This window comes from Mizuhopecten yessoensis, unplaced genomic scaffold (assembly GCF_002113885.1).
Source record: "Mizuhopecten yessoensis strain PY_sf001 unplaced genomic scaffold, ASM211388v2 scaffold4259, whole genome shotgun sequence".
Lineage (NCBI taxonomy): Eukaryota > Metazoa > Mollusca > Bivalvia > Pectinida > Pectinidae > Mizuhopecten > Mizuhopecten yessoensis.
This window is the reverse complement of record NW_018405455.1, coordinates 402,081-422,352: the sequence shown is the minus strand read 5'-3', so window position 1 is coordinate 422,352 and position 20,272 is coordinate 402,081. Positions and strand designations below refer to the sequence as shown.

Here is a 20,272-nt window from a genome sequence, read left to right as displayed (position 1 = left end):
ATCTGGACGAGTCCATTATGGTCTACAGTGGTGAAAGGGTTAACCCTCTCATCGATCCCTATCTAATTTTATTTAACTCTACCCTGCATTGATGTGGACGAGTCCATTCTGATCTACAGTGGTGAGAGGGTTAATGTTGAACGTCAAGCAGAAGGAAAATTAATCCCACTCCTGGTTACATTATGGCCAAATCAAATTAGAAGACATCCGGGTGGTCCTGTGGCAGAGTGGATAACACACTCGCCTTTCATCAAGGCGGCCAGGGTTCGATTCCCAGGGCAGATGTGAAAAAGGTATTGGGTTACCTGCCTGATCATGTGGGTTTTCTCCGGGTACTCCAGTTTTCTCCCACATTAAGATATCATGCGCTAACATCAGGGCCAATAACTTTGATTAATATAAGTTGTAATAACTTGTTTCATAATTGTTGTAAAATAAATCAGTTTATTTTAAGACTTACAGTTGTTGAACTGATACAATCCAGACGGGATGTCGATAAAACAAAAAACAAAAAGCCACTTTTTAACAGAATAAAATGACCTTGTCTTTACTCTTTAAAATATCTTAACAATATTAAGGCAGTGAATAACAAACCTGTTTGATCAACATTAACAGGACTTATTTAAAAAAATTAAAAACAGCACTTAAGCATTATATATATATAGATATGAATATAATGTCAGCATTTCCATTTCCATTTGGATTTCCTTTATCCATCCTCTAAAGGAACAAAGTCATCAACCTAAAAATAAAGAAATAAAAGTTGTTAAATATTTTACAGCTACGGCCCAACTTTATAATCATCAAGTCAAAATCTTATGACAAAAAAGAAAATTTGGTGTTTCCGATAACCTTACTTACCCTAATAACGTGTGCCTACCCTCCCTACATTTTTCCAACATGTTACAGGAAATATAGATTTTTGTGTCCGGCCTTAAAACTGTATGTAAATACTTTTGGGAGGAATTATTTTCCACTGTTGGTCAATGGCAGTAAAATCTTGAAAAAGCAACTCTAACGCCGACAGGTCAGCAATTAATGCCCTGCAATATACCGAACTGTAGCCCCTCCCCATAGTCTATTTTTAGCTACAGTGACCTTGACCTTAGAAACTTTTCAAATCCCTATTGCACATCTACATATAACAGTGTATCACCATGCATGTTAAATTTCAGAAAGGTAAGTTCTTTTGGATTCTGAGATTATAACTGAAAACGAAATTTAGGACGATTAGATATCCCAACAGAAATGGAATGAAATGAAAAGTAAACTCCCTGAGTTAACATTTCATAGGGCTTTCAGTTGACCCTTGACCTTCAGCAATTTCAGTGGTCAAATCACCATTTCCCATAAATTTGAATGGTCTAAACACATGTCGATTAGACTCTTCTAATTAAACCTAGGAGTCAACCTAATTTTTGGTAGCTAAAAACACTTACCATTTCACCCCTATGCAACTTAAGTAGACTAGTACTCCCATGCATTGATCTGGATCAGTCCATAATAGTCTACGGAGGTGAAAGGGTTAAATGAAAGCCCTGAATTTTTTTTGTGTGAAAATTACTGCTTAATCTGTTGATTTTTATCCTTTTTTGAAGATCTATGGGATACAAGAAACTTGTTGAATGAAGTCTAGATCTTATCCTACATCTTGCTTGTAATTGGCATTGCCAGCAGATGAGGTGAAATTTCAGACCTAATAATAGTACACTGCAAATTTGCCATAGATCATGCAGTTTTGTTAGATATCTTTTAAGTCTAAATATTGACACTACCTTTTCCTGAAACTTGTTAATATTTAACCTTCGACATGGAGGTAAAGGTCACAGTGACCTCTACTAAAAGTACAGTGATAGCAGTATGTTAAAAAATGACTGACAACATTTTACTCAAGTTAAACATAAACTTAATTGTGGAACAGTGTACACATTCTGTGAGCAATACACGTACGATTCAAGTTTCATCAACCTATTTGGAATGGTTTGAATTTATGAGACAGATGATGCTTTCAAGGTTTTGGACACTTGACCTCTGACCTTGAAGTCCACATCACGGTGACCTCATTATGACATACAGCACAGCATTTGTGTACATGATGCAGATACAGGTACACATCAAAATCCATCGATGCAGTCTGTATGATTAACGGTCTAAGAATTATGACAGTTTAATTTGAATGTTGCAAGACCTTCCATGCAACACATCAATAAATGAGAGTGATGCAAAGATCTAATTTTAATTAGATTGGGAAAACCACCACAAATTGAATGCATGTTTTGGTTATATCTTAAATTACAGGCAAATTTGGGATATACCTTAAATCACAGGCATATTTTGTATAAACACCTTAAATTACAGGCATACTTTCTTTCTATCTAAAGTATTACAAACAGTTCTAGGTGAAGGTAAAATAAACTTACAAAGTCCGGCATTAAGCTCCAGATCGTCTATAGCAATGTCTCCCCTCCAGTCGCTCCCTCGCACACCCTCAATCGCAATCTGCAAAATACAAAAAGGAACAGGATATTTCACTGTTTAAATATCCAGGCAATAAGCAATAGAAAGGTCATTACTAAGTCGTCCTTAAAAAAATAAGAACATTAATTTACACAAACCCTTTCTATTTTTTCCTAACTGGATTGACCGACTATTTATAAACTTAAAAACATTTTCAACAATAATGAAATACATTCTCTACTTATATTAATCACTGTTGGTCCAGATGAAAGAGCCAAGGGCTTTTGAACGTGGAAGGAAACCAGCATATCAGAAACCCAACCCTATACAATTAACTAACAAATCTAAAACCCACGTAGTCGGGCAAGTAACCGCCTAAATTTTAACCATTTCAATGAGATCTCCCTCATTCCACATTTCAAATGATGGAGAAAGTGTACAAAATGTGACCGAAACTGCTTTGCTTAATTTATCTTTCAATTTTTAGGTATCAAAATATCTACAAAAAGCATTCATTTGATTGGCATACACCTGACATACACCTGTTATGATCATTACACATACCCCGCAGTGATTAGGAGATCGTTTGACAACAGGATGTAGATTTTGAGTTTGTGCGAGTTTGAACTTGCAATTGACTGAAGAAGTTTCGAGGGAGATTGGTACATTTGTCAAAATGATGAGTCTTCCTCCTAATGATGGAGCTTAGACAGCTGTGGTATGGAAGTCCCTGAATATGACAAACCTATTCAAATTCTGTCCTAAATGATCAGAAGCTATAGTCCTTCAATATCACACATGCTGATTATTTTTCATTTGTGATTTTATTCTATTTTGCCTATACCTGTTGATACATTAAAAAAGGTTATTTGAAGGTCATTTGCCATAATTGTATATTTACATAATAAGTGATGAAATTAATGCAATAAATTTTGAAAGTAAAACTTTCCCTTAATTTGAGAATACACTATCGGCTTGAAAATACAATAAATGCACGTTTACTAAAAGTTTACACACTGCAAAAAATGTAGTTTAACTAGACAAATCTAAAATACTCTAGAAATTGTTGGGTAACAATTTTTCAGGCTTTTCACCATTAGGAATGATTTGAGTTTGGTAACAACCTTTATATCATGGTCTTTTGTTTCATACACTTGGTTCACAGCCACGACTTTGAGGAACAAAATGTGCTGTGTAAATAGTCAATGAAAATTCAGTTATACTAAGTATCAGACACCAACTATTGCAAGTTGTCTATGGTAACTGATAGCGTATTGGGGTATCCCAGAGTGGGAAATGACGTCGGAGATACAGGGGATTAATATAGGCAGGGATGTGTAGTGGTATAGGCATGCAGCCATTGAGTGGTGTTGCATACTAAGGAAGTCCGTTCTTCGCGGAAATCATATATTTCTTCAGCTATGACTATATACTTGCTTCAAAATTATGAATTAAAACTTATTTTGTCTACTGTATCACACGAATGGTTCATGGGTACTTTCCTTCATGGTTTGAGGCCATTTAGATAGTTTCGTGGTACAAACTTTCATGAATATCCTATATTAAAAACAGTAGACATGAACATCATTCAAATCTGTATTTATTTTCGTGGTTCAAAAACGACCACTAAAACCATGAATGTTTACACACAACGAACATTTCATACTATACATTATATCAGTACAGTTTGGCAAGCAAAAGAATGATTCGAACCGTACTATACATGTTAACTACGTAGTATTACGTATTATATTAAAAGCTTATGGACTGGGGGATTATAAGCTACATGTGGTATGGACTGGGGGATTATAAGCTACAGGTGGTATGGACTGTTGGATTATAAGCTACATGTGGTATGGACTGGGGGATTATAAGCTACATGTGGTATGGACAGGGGGATTATAAGCTACATGTGGTATGGACTGGGGGATTATAAGCTACATGTGGTATGGACTGGGGGATTATAAGCTAGATGTGGTATGGACTGGGGGATTATAAGCTACATGTGGTATGGACTGGGTGATTATAAGCTACATGTGGTATGGACAGGGGGATTATAAGCTACATGCGGTATGGACTGGGTGATTATAAGCTACATGTGGTATGGACTGGGGGATTATAAGCTAGATGTGGTATGGACTGGGGGATTATAAGCTACATGTGGTATGGACTGGGTGATTATAAGCTACATGTGGTATGGACAGGGGGATTATAAGCTACATGTGGTATGGACAGGGGGTTATAAGCTACATGTGGTATGGACAGAGGGATTATAAGCTACATGTGGTATGGACAGGGGGTTATAAGCTACATGTGGTATGGACAGAGGGATTATAAGCTACATGTGGTATGGACTGAAGGTATATAAGCTACATGTGGTTTGAATTTTGGGTATGATAAACTCAACATGGTATGGACTGGGGATATATTAAGCTTAATGTGATACTGTATAAGGCTATGATAACTCAATATGGTACAGACAGTGGGGTTTGCGGGTGAGGGGTAATTTGAGCTTACCTGGTAATGTGGTACGGACAGGGGTGTATAATAAGTTCAACGTAAATGGTGTGAGGGTATTATATGCTCAATACGATACGGACAGGGGGGTCAGTGGGTACATTAAGCTTAATATACTACAGTCTGATGTTATCATTAGCGCAGTGTGGCTCTGTGTACTAGGTGGCTTAAATAAATGGATCAGTTTACCAATCAAACTTACCACAAGATCAGCTGCTGTTGGCAAGCTGACTTCAGTGTACACCCAATCGTTTCCTTGTGCACCCGACAAGCTCCAGACCGTTGTTTCAGAACCTCGCTCGCCGGACAGCACAATTAGATCCCCAATTGAATTACCCTTCATGTGAAAGTAAAACTGCAGGCATCGATTCATGGCTGAAAAAAAGAATTGACTGTAAAATTGGATTTCCACAATATACAGCATAAAGATTGGATATTAGTTTCCTATACTTTACCCAGAATATGTTACTTGTGGATAAAAGAACAATACAGTGGAATCCGCCTTACCCACTGCAGAAGTAATCCAACATCGTTTATTGTATTTAACATAATTAGTAGGGGTGTCAATACACCTACAGTGTATCATGATATATCGTCATTGGAAAAAGGTATTCATTTTAACTCATTCTCCCCTACTTATTTAAACTGGACTTTGATTTGGTAAGGTTCAAATGTGACTTTAGGGGCGAATGGTTTAATTGTTGTCAGAATTATTATCAAACTGTATCTTCTTTAATATGGATATAGCAAAGATTTACTTTTTTTTTTTTTTTATACATCAACCATCGATTATGAAATTTCAACTGATTCCCACCACTAGTTATAATCCTGTGTATAGTTATTGGCATATCTGCAAAGTTAAAAAATATTGCGATACAGTGATATTAAATTCATTTTTGTATTACAATAGCATACATGCCTGTGTTTACAAGTTTACCAATACATTGTGACAGCAAGCCCTAGAAACTAGCACACATGAAAAATTGGCTGGAGGGGACGCTTTTAACTCATCTCACCCGAAATTTTATAATGATCCATTCCAACCTTTGAATTGAAAGAGTTCAAATGTGTCTTCAGGGGTGAATGGATTAAGAAAACAAAACAGATTGTGGCTATTGCTGTATATGCCACATGATACTGTATACAGGGAAATGTTCACGCTTTGACGGCAAAATATGTTTTCACCCAACATTAAATCTGCCTTTTACATTTAATTATTATGTTGCTTGGGAAAGAAAGCATTTATATCAATGCCCGAAAAAGAGAAGAGGCACTTAATATAAGGGAAAGGGCTCTTACTATATATTGAAAAATGTTCGCCAAGACAAACTTTCGCCCTTCACCTGTAAAATCCATATTTGCCCATTTTTAATTTGCCCTTTACATTTAATTGCTGTGTATATTATGTTGTTTACTTATATTTGCTGTAATGATAAATTCTTCATCACAGAGGGTGAAAAAGGCAAAAATTAAACTGCAGAAAAATATTCCCGGTATACTGTATGAATAGACACAAATTGGATCATATGTGTGGTTTCGAAAACCATAACAGAGGCATATTACAACCTGTATTTAAGAAGATAAATCGTACGGAAAGGTGACACGTGGTTTGATAAACTTAACTGCCGCAACACACTAAGTTTTGGACCTACGTAGGAAAGTAGTCTGCTCAGAGCTGAGGATTGCATTATCTCCACTAATTCTAGGGGAGGAAGCTTCGATAAATGCATATTTTGATCCAGTGTGGGCATTATCTGGTCCAGTGTTTGAGCTTGGGGTGCCTCCCTAAAAAATAAACAGTAGCAAGCGTAACACAGGGCTGAAAATAATATACTCCTGAGCTCCCGTGGCAATGCGACTTCCCTAAAATCATTCTCATGCATCGTTTTACCTCAGTGTATGAAAATATGGCAATGTAAGAAGAGCATTTGAACTGTATTACTTATTAACCCTTTCACTCATAGGTAACTTGAGTACTCTCCCATTCATTCATCTGGATGAGTCCATTTTGGTCTACAGTGGTGAAACGGTTAAATTTCAGAACTATTTCTTGAATGTGCATGGTGAAAGGAAAAAACATACTGTATTTGACCAACTTCAAGCTTAATTAGGAATTTTTCATATATTCTTTTCACCTTTAAATAATTAATTTTCATAGGAATTATCTTCCTTTGTATATATTTCAAACCATGAAAATAACTAGAATTACACGTAATGATACGTTTCGCTGTAACACCCGCTTGTGTTCATGCTTATAGCATTTTCAAATAAATTCAAATTCCGTCGGAGAGGAGAATCTTCTTAACGAATGTATTAAAATGTTAATATGTTATTAATATAGGGGATGGGTGCGTGGCCATGTGTGTTGGTCAGTGTGTGTATAGCCCACCACTACCTCCCCCCCTTCCTTTGCCCCCAGGGGATGGGAGGGGGAGGAGATGCTATCACTGACCTTGGCACTTTGCATGCTGTGCTACATGAGTCAGAAGGAGAGTGGTCAAGGACCAATCAATGTGGTGGTCATCAGTACACTGACCAATCAAATTACTCATGCAGCAGGCGGGAATGGGGCTCAGCGTCCCTCCCTGGACAAAGGGATCACTTTATAGCATGCTTGGCGAGTTAGCTATATTCTGTCATAGAGTGCAGAATAATCTGACCAATTACTAAATTAATTAAAAATTAAAGAAGTCTGTTTTCTGCCCAAGAAATGGAGCCGAGCATTTGAAATCTGTTTCTGACCCGCAATACAAATGGAGCCAAGCATTTGAAATCTGTTTCTGACCCGCAATACAAATGGAGCCGAGCATTTGAAATCTGTTTCTGACCCGCAATACAAATGGAGCCGAGCATTTGAAATCTGTTTCTGACCCGCAATACAAATGGAGCCGAGCATTTGAAATCTGTTTCTGACCCGCAATACAAATGGAGCCGAGCATTTGAAATCTGTTTCTGACCCGCAATACAAATGGAGCCGAGCATTTGAAATCTGTTTCTGACCCGCAATACAAATGGAGCCGAGCATTTGAAATCTGTTTCTGACCCGCAATACAAATGGAGCCGAGCATTTGAAATCTGTTTCTGACCCGCAATACAAATGGAGCCGAGCATTTGAAATCTGTTTCTGATCCACAATGAGTTGTAAACTGCATTTACCTACACAACACCCAAAAAACCCAGTTTCCCCCAAAAATTGATATAGTCATTTGAGCAAGAAACCTGCATTTTATGCTGAAGTACTGTGTTTACTGAAGGTTTGCATAAAATTGGAAGTAAATCAGACAATTATTAAAGTTATGTCCAATTCTCAAAATCACCCAAAATTGTATGTTTTCTGCCAAAAAATTTGTTGTGGTAATCTCAGTAAAAAACTTGTATTATATATTAAAGTACTGTGTATTCTGAAGGTGCGTATGAAATTTGAAATTAATCTAACAATTAATAAAGAGGTTATGTCCAATTCTCAAAATCACCCAAAATATGTGTAAAAAAAAAAAAAAAAAAAAAAAAAAAAAAAAAAAAATCCCCACTTTGACTTCAAAGTATAAAACGTAGACTCCAAAAGAACTTTCATGGAACACCATAATGCCATTATTAACTGATTAAGAAGCATATAAAGAAAACTTAACGTTGAGCTACACGCAATGTTTGACCCCCTCGCCGCCACTGCTACCTGATTTATAGTCCAATCAAAACTGTCCACTGCAGCATTGACCTGCTCCAGAAAACAGTAGGCTCCATCTTCAAATGTGCAGGTCCCAGGAACACTCCCTGGTAAAATGAACAACCAAATGTAAAAATACTTCAGGGCCAATTTAAATCCGATGTATAATTTGTAATTTCTTTAATTAACTCATTCACTCCTGAAACCACATTTGGACTGGTCCATTTCAAAGGGTGGAATATTATATTTTTGGAAACTATTTTCATCAATGACTCGGTACCTAGCAAATATTCAGGGTTTGAGAACAATATTATACAATAATTGAGCTATTTTCAGGTGAATACCAGGATTTGTTAACCCGAGAAGGTTATATTTCCCGGAGGCCAGAGGCCGAGGCAAATTATCTCCTTCGAAGGTTAATAAATCCTCATATTTACATGAAAACAGGTCAATAACTGTTTTATTATATGACATTTTTATAAACTTAACCATGTGTAGCACCAATCCATACTTAGCATATTTCGCCATGATTATGGCACCTGCAATGAAATTCTGCCTACACAGAATATATGTCTCTGTGCAATTAAAATGACCTTATATGAGCTGTTAATAAGATCAGAAACACTATACTGCGTTATGTGAGTAAATGGGAAAAACTCAATCATACAAATTTATTATTTATTTCATTTAACAATTTATATGCATTGAAAGTAAACTTTCAACGGTAACAAGAGGCCCAAGGGCCTTAGCGGTCACCTGAGTTATATCATAGGTACTGGTAGCTTTATTTTATTGTTTTGATGTGATGTTGAAATCAGAATGTGAACTAAATACAAGAGGCCCAAGAGGGCCTGTATCGCTCACCTGAATATTTAAGCAGTCATAGCAAAATATTCCCATTAAATATTGTATTGCACTAAAAATACTTCCCTCACAAACTTTGTTGGCTCGCTCTGTTGAAACTACCAGCAAAATATTATTACAAGATTCTATGCTTTTGATTCTTCAGAAGTTGCTCGACATGTTTTTCCTGTGACCTTGTAAGTAGGTCAATGTCATTTTCCTTCTCAAATTGGTAAGCTCTATTCCAAAAGCTACCAGCCAAATCTTATGAATCCATTCCTTTTAGTTCTTAAGAACAAATCCATTAAAATGTTATTGACCTCTGTGACCATGAAAGTAGGTCAAGGTCAATTTCATTCGCAAACTTTGTTGGGCTCTTTCCCAGGAAATAACCAGCTGAATATTAAGGTTCTATAACTTCCAGTTCCTCAGAAGAAGTCATTTGAAGTGTTTGACATATCTGCCTCATGTGACGTTAAAAGTAGGTAAAGGTCATTTTCATTCTCAAACTTTGTTGGGCTTTTTCCTAGGAAGCTACAAGCCAAATATAAAGATTCTATACCTTTCAGTTGTTCAGAAGAAGTCGTTTGAAGTGTCTCGACACATTTGACCCCTATGACCTTGAAAGAAGGTCAAGGTCATTTGCTTCCTCAAACTTTGTCGGACTCTATCCCAGGAACCAATCAGCCAAATATGAAGATTCTATACCTTTTAGTTCTTCAGAAGAAGTCGTTTGAAGTTTGACATATTTGACCCCTGTGACCTTGAAAGTAAGTCAAACTAATTTTCTTCCTCAAACTTTGTTGGTCTCTATCCCAGGAAGCCACCAGCCAATTATAAAGATTCTATACCCTTCAGTTCTTCAGAAGAAGACATTTGAAGCTTTTTACACATTTGATTCCTGTGACCTTGAAAGTAAGTAAAGGTAATTTTCATTCTCAAACTTTGTTGGGCTCCATCCCAGGAACCAATCAGCCAAATATGAAGATTCAATACCTTTTAGTTCTTCAGAAGAAGTCGTTTGAAGTGTTTGACACATTTGACCCCTGTGACCTTGAAAGTAGGTCATAGTCATTTTCATTCTCAAACTTTGTTGAGCTCCATCCCAGGAGGCCATCAGCCAAATATGAAGATTCTATACCTTTTAGTTCTTCAGAAGTAGGTCAAGGTCATTTTCGTTCTCAAACTTTCAGGCTCCTACCAACAAAGCTTTCAGCCAAATATCATGACTCTAGGCCTATCCGTTCTTGAGAAGAAGTTGTTTAAAGGAAAAGTTGACGGACGAGGACGGAAGGACGGACGACGGACGCCGCACCACGACATAAGCTCACTTGCCCTTCGGGCAGGTGAGCTAACAATACTAATGTCATGTCATCAAAGGATAAGAATTTGAAAATATTGGTAAATGTTCCCTTTGGGGCCCCACCCCAGCCCCTGGAGATGGGGCAGGAATCCCAATTTTACAAAGTAATACTCTCATTCACCAAAGATGATTCTCACTAAGTTTGAGTAATTTTCTGCTGAAAAAATATACCCAAAAGCGTTATTTCCCTATATAAACTGTAGTAAACCTTACCCCCTCCCAAAGGGAGAACGAATAGCTCGGGGGTTCTGAAATTAACGAGTTAAATAAAGCCCCTGATGATTTTCTTTCCATGCAGAGAAAATGAATGTAGTACCTCCGAGTCTGGAGAAGATTTTTTTTTAAATATTGGTAAATTTTCCCTTTGGGGCCCCGCCCTGGCCCCTAGGGTTGGAGTAGGAATCCCAATTTTACAATTTTGTAGCCTGATCTACCAAGGATGATTCTGACCAAGTTTGAAAAAAATCCATCCACAGGTTCTTGAGAAGAAATTGAAAAGGAAAAAAGTTTACGCACCACGGACGACAACAGACGGAAAGCGATTAGAATAGGTCACTTGAGCAAAGCTCAGGTGACCTAAAAATACAGTACCGTGTAACGGAAACGCTCGAGTCTCAGGTGACTAAAAATACAGTACCGTGTAACGGTAACGCTCGAGTCTCAGGTGACTAAAAATACAGTACTGTGTAACGATAACGCTCGAGTCTCGGGTGACTAAAAATACAGTACCGTGTAACGGTAACGCTCGAGTCTCAGGTGACTAAAAATACAGTACCGTGTAACGGTAACGCTCGAGTTGTTTTGTTACGTATCATCAAACATTTTGTTGCATTCAGTACATTCAGCGTCGTGCATTATATCCATGTTACAACCGACATTCCAAAGGCATCGGTTGATACCATGCCGGATACTAAAGAGAGAACTACGTTGATATTTCTCACCGTCTTTCCTACTCATTTCCACATAAAACTTCCGAAGAAAATTGCAGAGTTTGAGCGCCTGCATGTCAGTCTGTGTCTATTGCTTTTTCTTTTAAATCCATGCAATACACAAACGGACGTGTCGGTAGCTTTAACAGTGTTTCTAGTATCCTTTTGCACCAAGATAGTTTTAAGTTGGTCATCGGAAACAGTTCCAAATCTTGACAAGCCTGGTTTGTTTACAGTGTCGTCTGCCATTTTCTCTCCAGTGAGGCAACGACAATTTGTGTTTCCGATATATTCACTTGTGAGGCGCCCAACAGGGTTTTGGACCATTATATTCACCTCGTGTGCACGGATTCTGTAGATTTTGGGATAACATCGCAATATATTTAGACCTATTAGGTGTTTTGACCAATCAACATGTGGGAATAATGACAGTTATATAATAATCAACCATATTAACTCATTCACCCCTGAAATTTCATAACGAACTATTCCAACCTTTGAATTAGAAGAGTTCAGATGTGTCTTCAGGGGTGAACAAGTTAAGGATCCCTGTTCTACTGCAGACAAACCGGGCATTCCATTATATATATTTTTTCATATATACAGTAACCTCCCCTTAATTTTGTTTCAGATATAAATTGTAGCACAGTTGGGCGTATTTGTATTGACCTGGTAGCTCAATTGATTAGAACAATACTTTCCCATTAAAAGTTTCCAATGTGTCTTTTACAGTTTTTGGCAGTGGTACTGGGATCACCCCTAAAATGCATTTGAACTCTTCCAATACAACTGTTGGACTGGTTCATTATGAAATTTCAGGGGTGGATGAGGGAGGAAGTAATAGTGCAGTTTGTGATTATTAGCAGTGTTTGAAATATCTGTATTTAAAATTAGTCAAGTTATCAACAATGTATTGTTGAGCAATACAAATCCTGCTAATCATCCCAGAAAAAACTAAAGCTATAAAGTGGAAACTGATTTCCTATTTATAGTAACAGTGACCTTGACCTGTGACCTAAAGAATCAAGACATTGCAGGTTTTTTCTTCTTCTCAATGATGAGTTGCTGGTCCTTCATCTTATTTAATTATTAAAATACCATAATTTCATATAATATATAATCATGATCAACCATTGAGGACTATGTTTCTATTTCCGCCGTCATATTATCACCCTTCAGGTCCATATAACCATATTCATTTCAACAACTCCATTGTTGACAAATATCAAGGCAGACGTAAGGTAGCGGCAAGGCGACCGCGCGGTCGGACAGACTAACGCAACCACTACGCACCTGGAGTATATAAGCAGGGGTTTGCCACACACATCAGGACATTTCACACCAAATTTCAGTTTCAAACCATGCCTCCTAAGAAGAGATTAGCAAAGGAGAAGGGGAAAGGTGGGCAGGCTAAAAAGAATACCAACCGAGTCTCTGATGAGCCGGAGGAGCAGCAGGGAGGAAGAAGAAGGGGCAGAAATACAATCTGAGCAGGACCATGATCCTGATGCAGAGGATGAGTCTCCAGCTCTCCAGCGTATTGTGGAGTTCTATGAGGCCCATCCATACTTCTACAATCTGAGAAGTACCGCAACACCAAGCTGAAGGAGGCGGAACTGGCGGAGCTGGCTAAGGAGATAAAGTGGACTGGTGAGTAGTGAAGGTAATCCTGGTACATAGTTGGCACTCTCAGTACTTTGACCATGTCCTCATTTCTGTAATTCTTGATTACTGATTTGTATTGCATTTCAATGTCATATGAACAATTCTTGAATTGTGTACATTCATAATATTCACTTTCCTCCGACACCTTCTAATGGGATTTTTTTTTATTGTTTGCAGTATATAAGATCAAGAGAAGGTCCAAGAACCTTCGTAGTGCCTATGGCAAGCTTAAGAACCGGACCGGATCTGCGGTGAAGTCGGGCCAAGGTTGTAAATTGTCAAACACGCCTTGGTGATCTTGGTGGATGTCTCGGTGGTGGTCATGAGGGTGGTGAGGAGACACCGGAAATGGTTGGCAAGGATGCCGAAAGCATTCTCAACCACCCTCCGGGCACGGGAACACCTGTTATTGTAGATCCGTTCGTCGTGCATGAGGTTCCTGTGGGAGAAGGGCTTCACAAGGTATGTTCGCATGGGGAACGCATCATAGCCGACGAAAAAGTATGGCACGTTGTGGTCGTCGTTGGGGAGGGGCCCCCGGGGGAGGGAAACCAAGTCTCCCTTCAGTGAGGTCGGGCTCAAGGGAAGACCGGTTGAAAATCCCTGCATCAGAGGCAGCTCCTTCCGCACCCACATGCACCCACAGGAAGCCCTTGGCCACCTCCTTCCATCCAGCAGGAGTTGAGGGGGTCACGAACACCTCATCCCGGTACTCTTCGGAGATCGCATCGCACACCTGGGGCACAAACAGTGATATTGTGTTATGTGCCACCCTGAAGCTAAATGCGCATCATAGGTAGGAGTTACCCGTTGCCGGAAACCGGAGTGTTATGGCTAGCTTTAGGCCTGGCGCAAGGGGGGCCTGGCACCGTCGCTTTTGGTGATTCTGGGAGCGACACGGACCAGCATTTCCTGGAACATTGCAGGTTCCATCCGCAGAAATGCTTTAAAGCCACCCCTTGATTCATGCATAAGCTCCTGCATTAGGTTGACGTAGTGACCCAGGCGACACGCCGCAAGAGCCAGGGCTTCACCCACATCATCCTCCTTCTTCTTGTGTGCTGTCGAGCCTGCCGCTGCTCCTCGAGTATAAGGGCTGCAATCAGGTAGTCTCGCTCTCGATGTACCTGCCTCAGCTGCATCCGTAGGTGGTCCAGCCTCAGCCGTTGTGGAACACTCATCACCATCTTAACTTTGTCTACAATCTATTTGACAGATATGAAAACTGGTATATATATCCGCCCCACGCATGGCGCAGATTGCCACGGGGGCCGTACGAATGGCGTGCGGCGGGGGTACGGAAGCCGTGCGTGGGCCTTGCGTTGCCTGCAGTGTGTGTCACATACCGCAAGGCCACCGTACGGGCACCATAGGGCCGCCTTAAGGCTGCCTTAGGGTGCCCGTGGTATTCCTGCGGCCGCCACTATTTTTGGGGGTTCAAAAAAGTCAATTAGCCGCACGGCAAACGCAAGGCCACCATACGCCCGATGTATGGTCGCCGTGGAACAGATTTACGGCATGGCTACGGCGTGCCTAATTGCTACGGCGAACGTAGAAATGAAAAAGGTTATAACTCCGCGTTATAATCCTACGGCGACCCCTACGGCCTGTAAAAGATAGGGAAACGCCCTACGGCGACCGTGAGGCCACCGCAGATTATCTGCGGTCGCCGCAGGTATCTTTCGATTTCAGATCTATGGCCGCTGTATCCTAGCCGTAGAGCAAATGTGACTTAGGCATTAAGAATCACATTTAGTCTCGTGTACATGTTTACAATTGTAGCATTTTTCGAGTCGAAGTTCCGATGTTTCAATTTTTTTTCGATGGTCCCACAAAGATCAAAGTTTGACTGTATTAATATAGTATGTTACAATTCTTAATGCAATATGATACTGTGAAATCACTAATTTTGTGGGGTTTTAAAATTTTGTTGATTTAGTGACTAAATTATCAACATTAAAGATTATATAGGTCGAAATCTACAAATCAATTACAAGTTACATAAACTTGTCTCCGTATCATGCGAGTACTCTTAATCCACGAATTAATGTTATCCACGATATGGCGTGTTTTGGGGGGAAATCACAAAATTTGGGCAATACAAAAATATGATTTCACAGTATGCTTCAAAATACCAACTTGACAGCTGTTAAATCAACACTACAAAGGGTTCTTTGTGGTGTAGAATAAGTCTATTTGTAAATTTAAAAGTTTTCAAAGTAAACAGTCAATCTTTTTTATCAATTTATCAAATGAAAGACATAAATGCAATGAAAGGTGACATTTGTGCGACTATAAACCCAGATATGTATTTCTTTATTCTGGTTTAATCTTTCCTGTCACAGTTGTCTCCCTTACCACATGTTCCTGTTTTCAGCTCCACGTCATCAATAGCAATGTCACCGCTCGAACCATCTCCTCGGACTCCAGTGATGTAGATCTACAAAGGCAGATATAATCAAAAGCAATCAGCAGAGAAATCTCAACAGTAATAGTATAAGCATCCTCAATACTTTAGGGGATATGCTCATTTTCGCCAATTGCTGCACGCCTAGATTATGTCAAGGCCAAATTGAAGGCTCGTGTCCACTACATTTTGGATGAGACTAGGAGACTAGTTTGATCCCTTGGTGTACATCAAGAGAATCTCAAGGCCACTTAAGGGCCAGGGTGCAGAGAACAAAAGTATGGAGGATGCATATTAATATACCGAGGCAAACAAAGAGTCGCTTTACATCGTTACATGATACAGACCTAAAGTGGTCTGCTATTTTATCCAGCAAAGATGTCACAGTCCGCCTGTGTGAACAGTTGTTGCTTCAAGCCATGTTCGATTCCAATTAAGTTATAATATTCACTCTGCAAGGACTATACCCCCATACCTGCCAAGTGACCCGATTTCGTCGGGTTACACCCGGGATTTTAGCCCTTCACCCGCCGGGTTACGATTTTGACCCGGATTTCGTCAATTTCACCCGTTTTCACCCGGAATCTTTTCGTATATTAGAAGTTACCGAAGTCACTCGGAATTCTCGAGACTTTTCCATCCTTCTTCACAAGAAAGACGATCTATTTCCTGTTTCCGTTTCTCACCAACAGGTAAGTTGTGAGTTGTTTATATACGTACTAGAAATGTTTTTACAAATGTTTATAAAGAACGTTGTTACTGAACTTGCCGACAAGTTATTAGTCAGGTTTTTAACGAATAATTGAGGTGTATTTACGTAGAATAGATTGTATTTTGAAGGTAACGTTATGTCTTCTTGAAGGAAGAAGTTTTTATCGGGACTTGCAGGTTCTACTACACGAATTGCTAAAAGAAAAGATAATTGTACACATATCAAATGTCATAGGAAAATGAGTTATAGTGTACAAAGTCCCGTGGTCGTGGACCAAACGCTGCATTCTGCACTCTAGTCAAAAACACGCACAGGCATTCGATGATTTGTTTCTGTCAATCAAAATGATCCTTACAATAAGAGTTCAAACCCTACTCGTATAAAACTGATATTTTATATGAGAAGGGTGCAACTTCTTGTTGTCAGGACCATTTTCATTGACAGAAACAAAATGGTATTTTATATGAGCAGAATGTGACATCTTATTGTCGGGACCATTTCAAATGCCTGTGAAAACACAGTCATATATATTATTATGAATTAATTTTATAAGTTGTGTTGTTGACAAATCTTTTTATTTTTCAGCTTTGAATTTGGTATTGTGGATGAGGATCAGCTAGATCTGCTGGAAGAACAGTTCAATGATTGTAGAATGTAACTTTTACATCATTAAAATATTTAAGTTATAATTTAATATCTATTTTTCTTATATTTGTTGAGAAAAAAAGCCATCGCGCACTATGACCCTCTTTTTAATTTTCAAAAGAGGGTCATAACCCTCTTTCACTATGTCCAGGGTTGGCAGGTATGTACCCCAAACATTTTGGCTGCAAAGATATACATACCTCATGATATAATACATTGCGATACAATGCTTATAATATACGTTATGCATCATGATACAAATATGATTAAGTTGCTGGATTTTATCGAGTTTTTGTCATAGTAAATACTATCGATATATATTTTTGAATAATTTTTAGTACTTTTGGGTATGACTGCACAGTAGACCACATCTTTCCTGAAGGATTCAAAAAATATCAGTACACTTTTTTTTAGAATTTGATAAAAATTGATTGATAATTGAAATACTGTTGTATCACGATGGAGACAAACAAAACAATTTGATACAATAATACACAAGTATCGAGATATGAAATGATATATCATTGCAGCCCTTACAGACAATTACAAGAGATCCCAGAGGGATCTTGGTGCCCATGCACCTTTGTACCATCTTCATTAGTTCTTTGTCAGTTCAATCTTTTCTCTTCTTTCCTCTGATCTGTTTGATCAAGTCATGTTAACAGTAAATTCACCTTGAGGTAACTTTTGATCTAAACTTAATACTGATGTGTATGAAAGCCAACCTTCAAAGTGAGTTTGTCATTTCACATATTTACAAGTACAGTACTTTAATGAGAAAGAAATAGAATCGATCATTGCAATATGAGAAAGATCTGTTTAGTTCTTCTTTTAATCCATTTTGTTTTAATGATCAGTCTCAAAATATAACATGCACAACGAGAGATCAAGGGGAACCTACATAACAAATTTGAGAAAGATCCCTCTGGTACTTCCCGAGAAATAGCGATAACAAACTTTCACTATCAAAATCCAAGATGGCTGCCTGTCGGCCATGTTGTTTATCCAATCAGTCTCTAAAATTGCCCTGCACAGCCAAGGATCGAGGGGAACCTACAGATAACATGTGAGAAAGATCCCTCTGGTAGTTCTTGAGAAATAGTGATAACAAACTTTCAATATCAAAATCCAAGATGGCTGCCTGTCGGTCATGTTGTTTATCGGATCAATCTCATAAGTTGCCCTGCACAGCTATGGACTAAGGGAAACTTGCATATAAAATTTGATAAAGATCCCTCTGGTTCTTCCAGAAAAAATAGTGGTAACAAACTTTCAATATCAAAATCCAAGATGACTGCCTGTCAGCCATGTTGTTTATCCGATCAGTCTCAAAAGTTGCCCTGCACAGCTATATAAGGACCAAGGGGAACATACACAAAAAAATTGAGAAAGACCCCTATGGTACTTCTTGAGAAATATTGATAACAAGAATTGTTTAAAGACAGACGATGGACAACGGACAACGGACAGACCGCGGACGCAGGCTAATAAAATCTATACGATCTTACGACCCTGACCATATGACCCTGTTTTTGAATTCTGACAAATCCTATCAACCCTTAATTACCAGCATACTTAGTTGCAACTATTTTAAATCTGATGATGGAGTCAATATTAATGTATACAAGCTACATTATATATTGTACATGTACCGGTACATTACCAGGGTTTTTGCTAGGTGATTATAGGATCCGATAGAGGGACCCATTCCAAATTGAAAAATGACCCTGCATTTTTAAAATTTCAGTCTTTATTTGTCCAATGGGATTAAAAAGCATGTTTATAAAGGTTTCCAGTCGTTATAATTGTGCAATGTTCAAAATATTACCATCCACGAAGGAGCATTCAAAATAAATAAATATCGAAAAATTTGAAATTGAATAAACAAAAGCACTGATAAACTAATGTTTATTTTTTGCCATCAATTTTACTGCAAGAAACAGCTACAGTATTGTAGAGGACATTTTGCTAATCACATTATTTTTATACAATTGTAGGAACATTGATAATACATGTATATACCAATTTTTGTCAAATGCTGGCAACATTTTCCGAATTCCTGCTCAGGGGCACTTTCCCAAAATAGCTGGCAAAACCCCTCATATCAAAAGGAGGTAACAGTTGGTATTTTCCCATAATGCATCACTGTACAAACCTGTCCATTGTTCATAGCAGGAATTCGCACAGATGCCGTCTCCCAGTTGTTTCCCTGGTTTCCAGCTCTTGACCACAATGTCATAACCTGCTGGCCATCCAAGTGAGAAATCTCAAGACTACCAATGTCGCTTCCATACATGTGATAGGCAAAGGACAGACAGCACTGAGCAGCTGTAAGAACACATCAAAATTAACATATACCACAAGATATTTTCTTCGGTTAAGCTAAAAAGTCTGCTAAAGAGTACATACAGGTTGAATTATGTGTGAAGAAATATCATGTTTCAACTCATTCTCCCCTGAAATTTCATAATGAACTATTCCAGGCTTTTAATTGGAAGAATTCAAATGTGTCTTCAGGGGTGAATGAATTAATATACAGCATGTAAGTAGTCTAAATATTATCCAATATATTCGGTTTGTGTAAGGGATTGTTTCTACAGGCAGCTGACTTGACATTGTGGTTGAATTATGTGTGAAGAAATATCATGTTTCAACTCATTCTCCACTGAAATTTCATAACAAACTATTCCAGGCTTTTAATTGGAAGAATTCAAATGTGTCTTCAGGGGTGAATGAATTAATATACAGCATGTAAGTAGTCTAAATATTATCCAATATATTCGGTTTGTGTAAGGGATTGTTTCTACAGGCAGTTGACTTGTACGTTCACTTATCTGTTGTTCAAGCATAAAATTTACCCCAAAAACTATCAAGTTTCTGTTTTACCTCCATTAAATGTAACCCCTACCAAAAACAGTACAGATTCTTTTTTACAACAATAAATATTGACCTTGAAAACTTTTTAAACCCCCATTGCACATCTACATAACAGTGTATATCCCCTCTACATAACAGTGTATATCCCCTCTACATAACGGTGTATATCCCCTCTACATAATGGTGTATATCC

The 20,272-nt window shown here is 38.4% G+C and overlaps 1 protein-coding gene across 7 annotated transcripts in view; it reads right to left on the bottom strand.

Moving 5' to 3' along the window:
- Nucleotides 1-519: 519 nt before the first annotated feature.
- Nucleotides 520-20,272, bottom strand: part of LOC110448768 (MAM and LDL-receptor class A domain-containing protein 1-like) — a 97,949-nt gene continuing 78,196 nt past the window's right edge. For 6 of the 7 annotated variants that reach the window (XM_021495190.1, XM_021495189.1, XM_021495195.1 and 3 more), the window contains 7 exons: nucleotides 19,358-19,530; nucleotides 15,797-15,878; nucleotides 8,648-8,745; nucleotides 6,627-6,759; nucleotides 5,177-5,349; nucleotides 2,421-2,499; nucleotides 520-742 (listed from right to left, as the gene is read on the bottom strand). In XM_021495190.1, the coding sequence (XP_021350865.1) occupies nucleotides 738-742; nucleotides 2,421-2,499; nucleotides 5,177-5,349; nucleotides 6,627-6,759; nucleotides 8,648-8,745; nucleotides 15,797-15,878; nucleotides 19,358-19,530 (743 nt within the window). In that variant the 3' untranslated portion in view covers nucleotides 520-737. The remainder of the gene's footprint in view (nucleotides 743-2,420; nucleotides 2,500-5,176; nucleotides 5,350-6,626; nucleotides 6,760-8,647; nucleotides 8,746-15,796; nucleotides 15,879-19,357; nucleotides 19,531-20,272) is intronic. The other variant, XM_021495194.1, reaches the window with a different exon arrangement.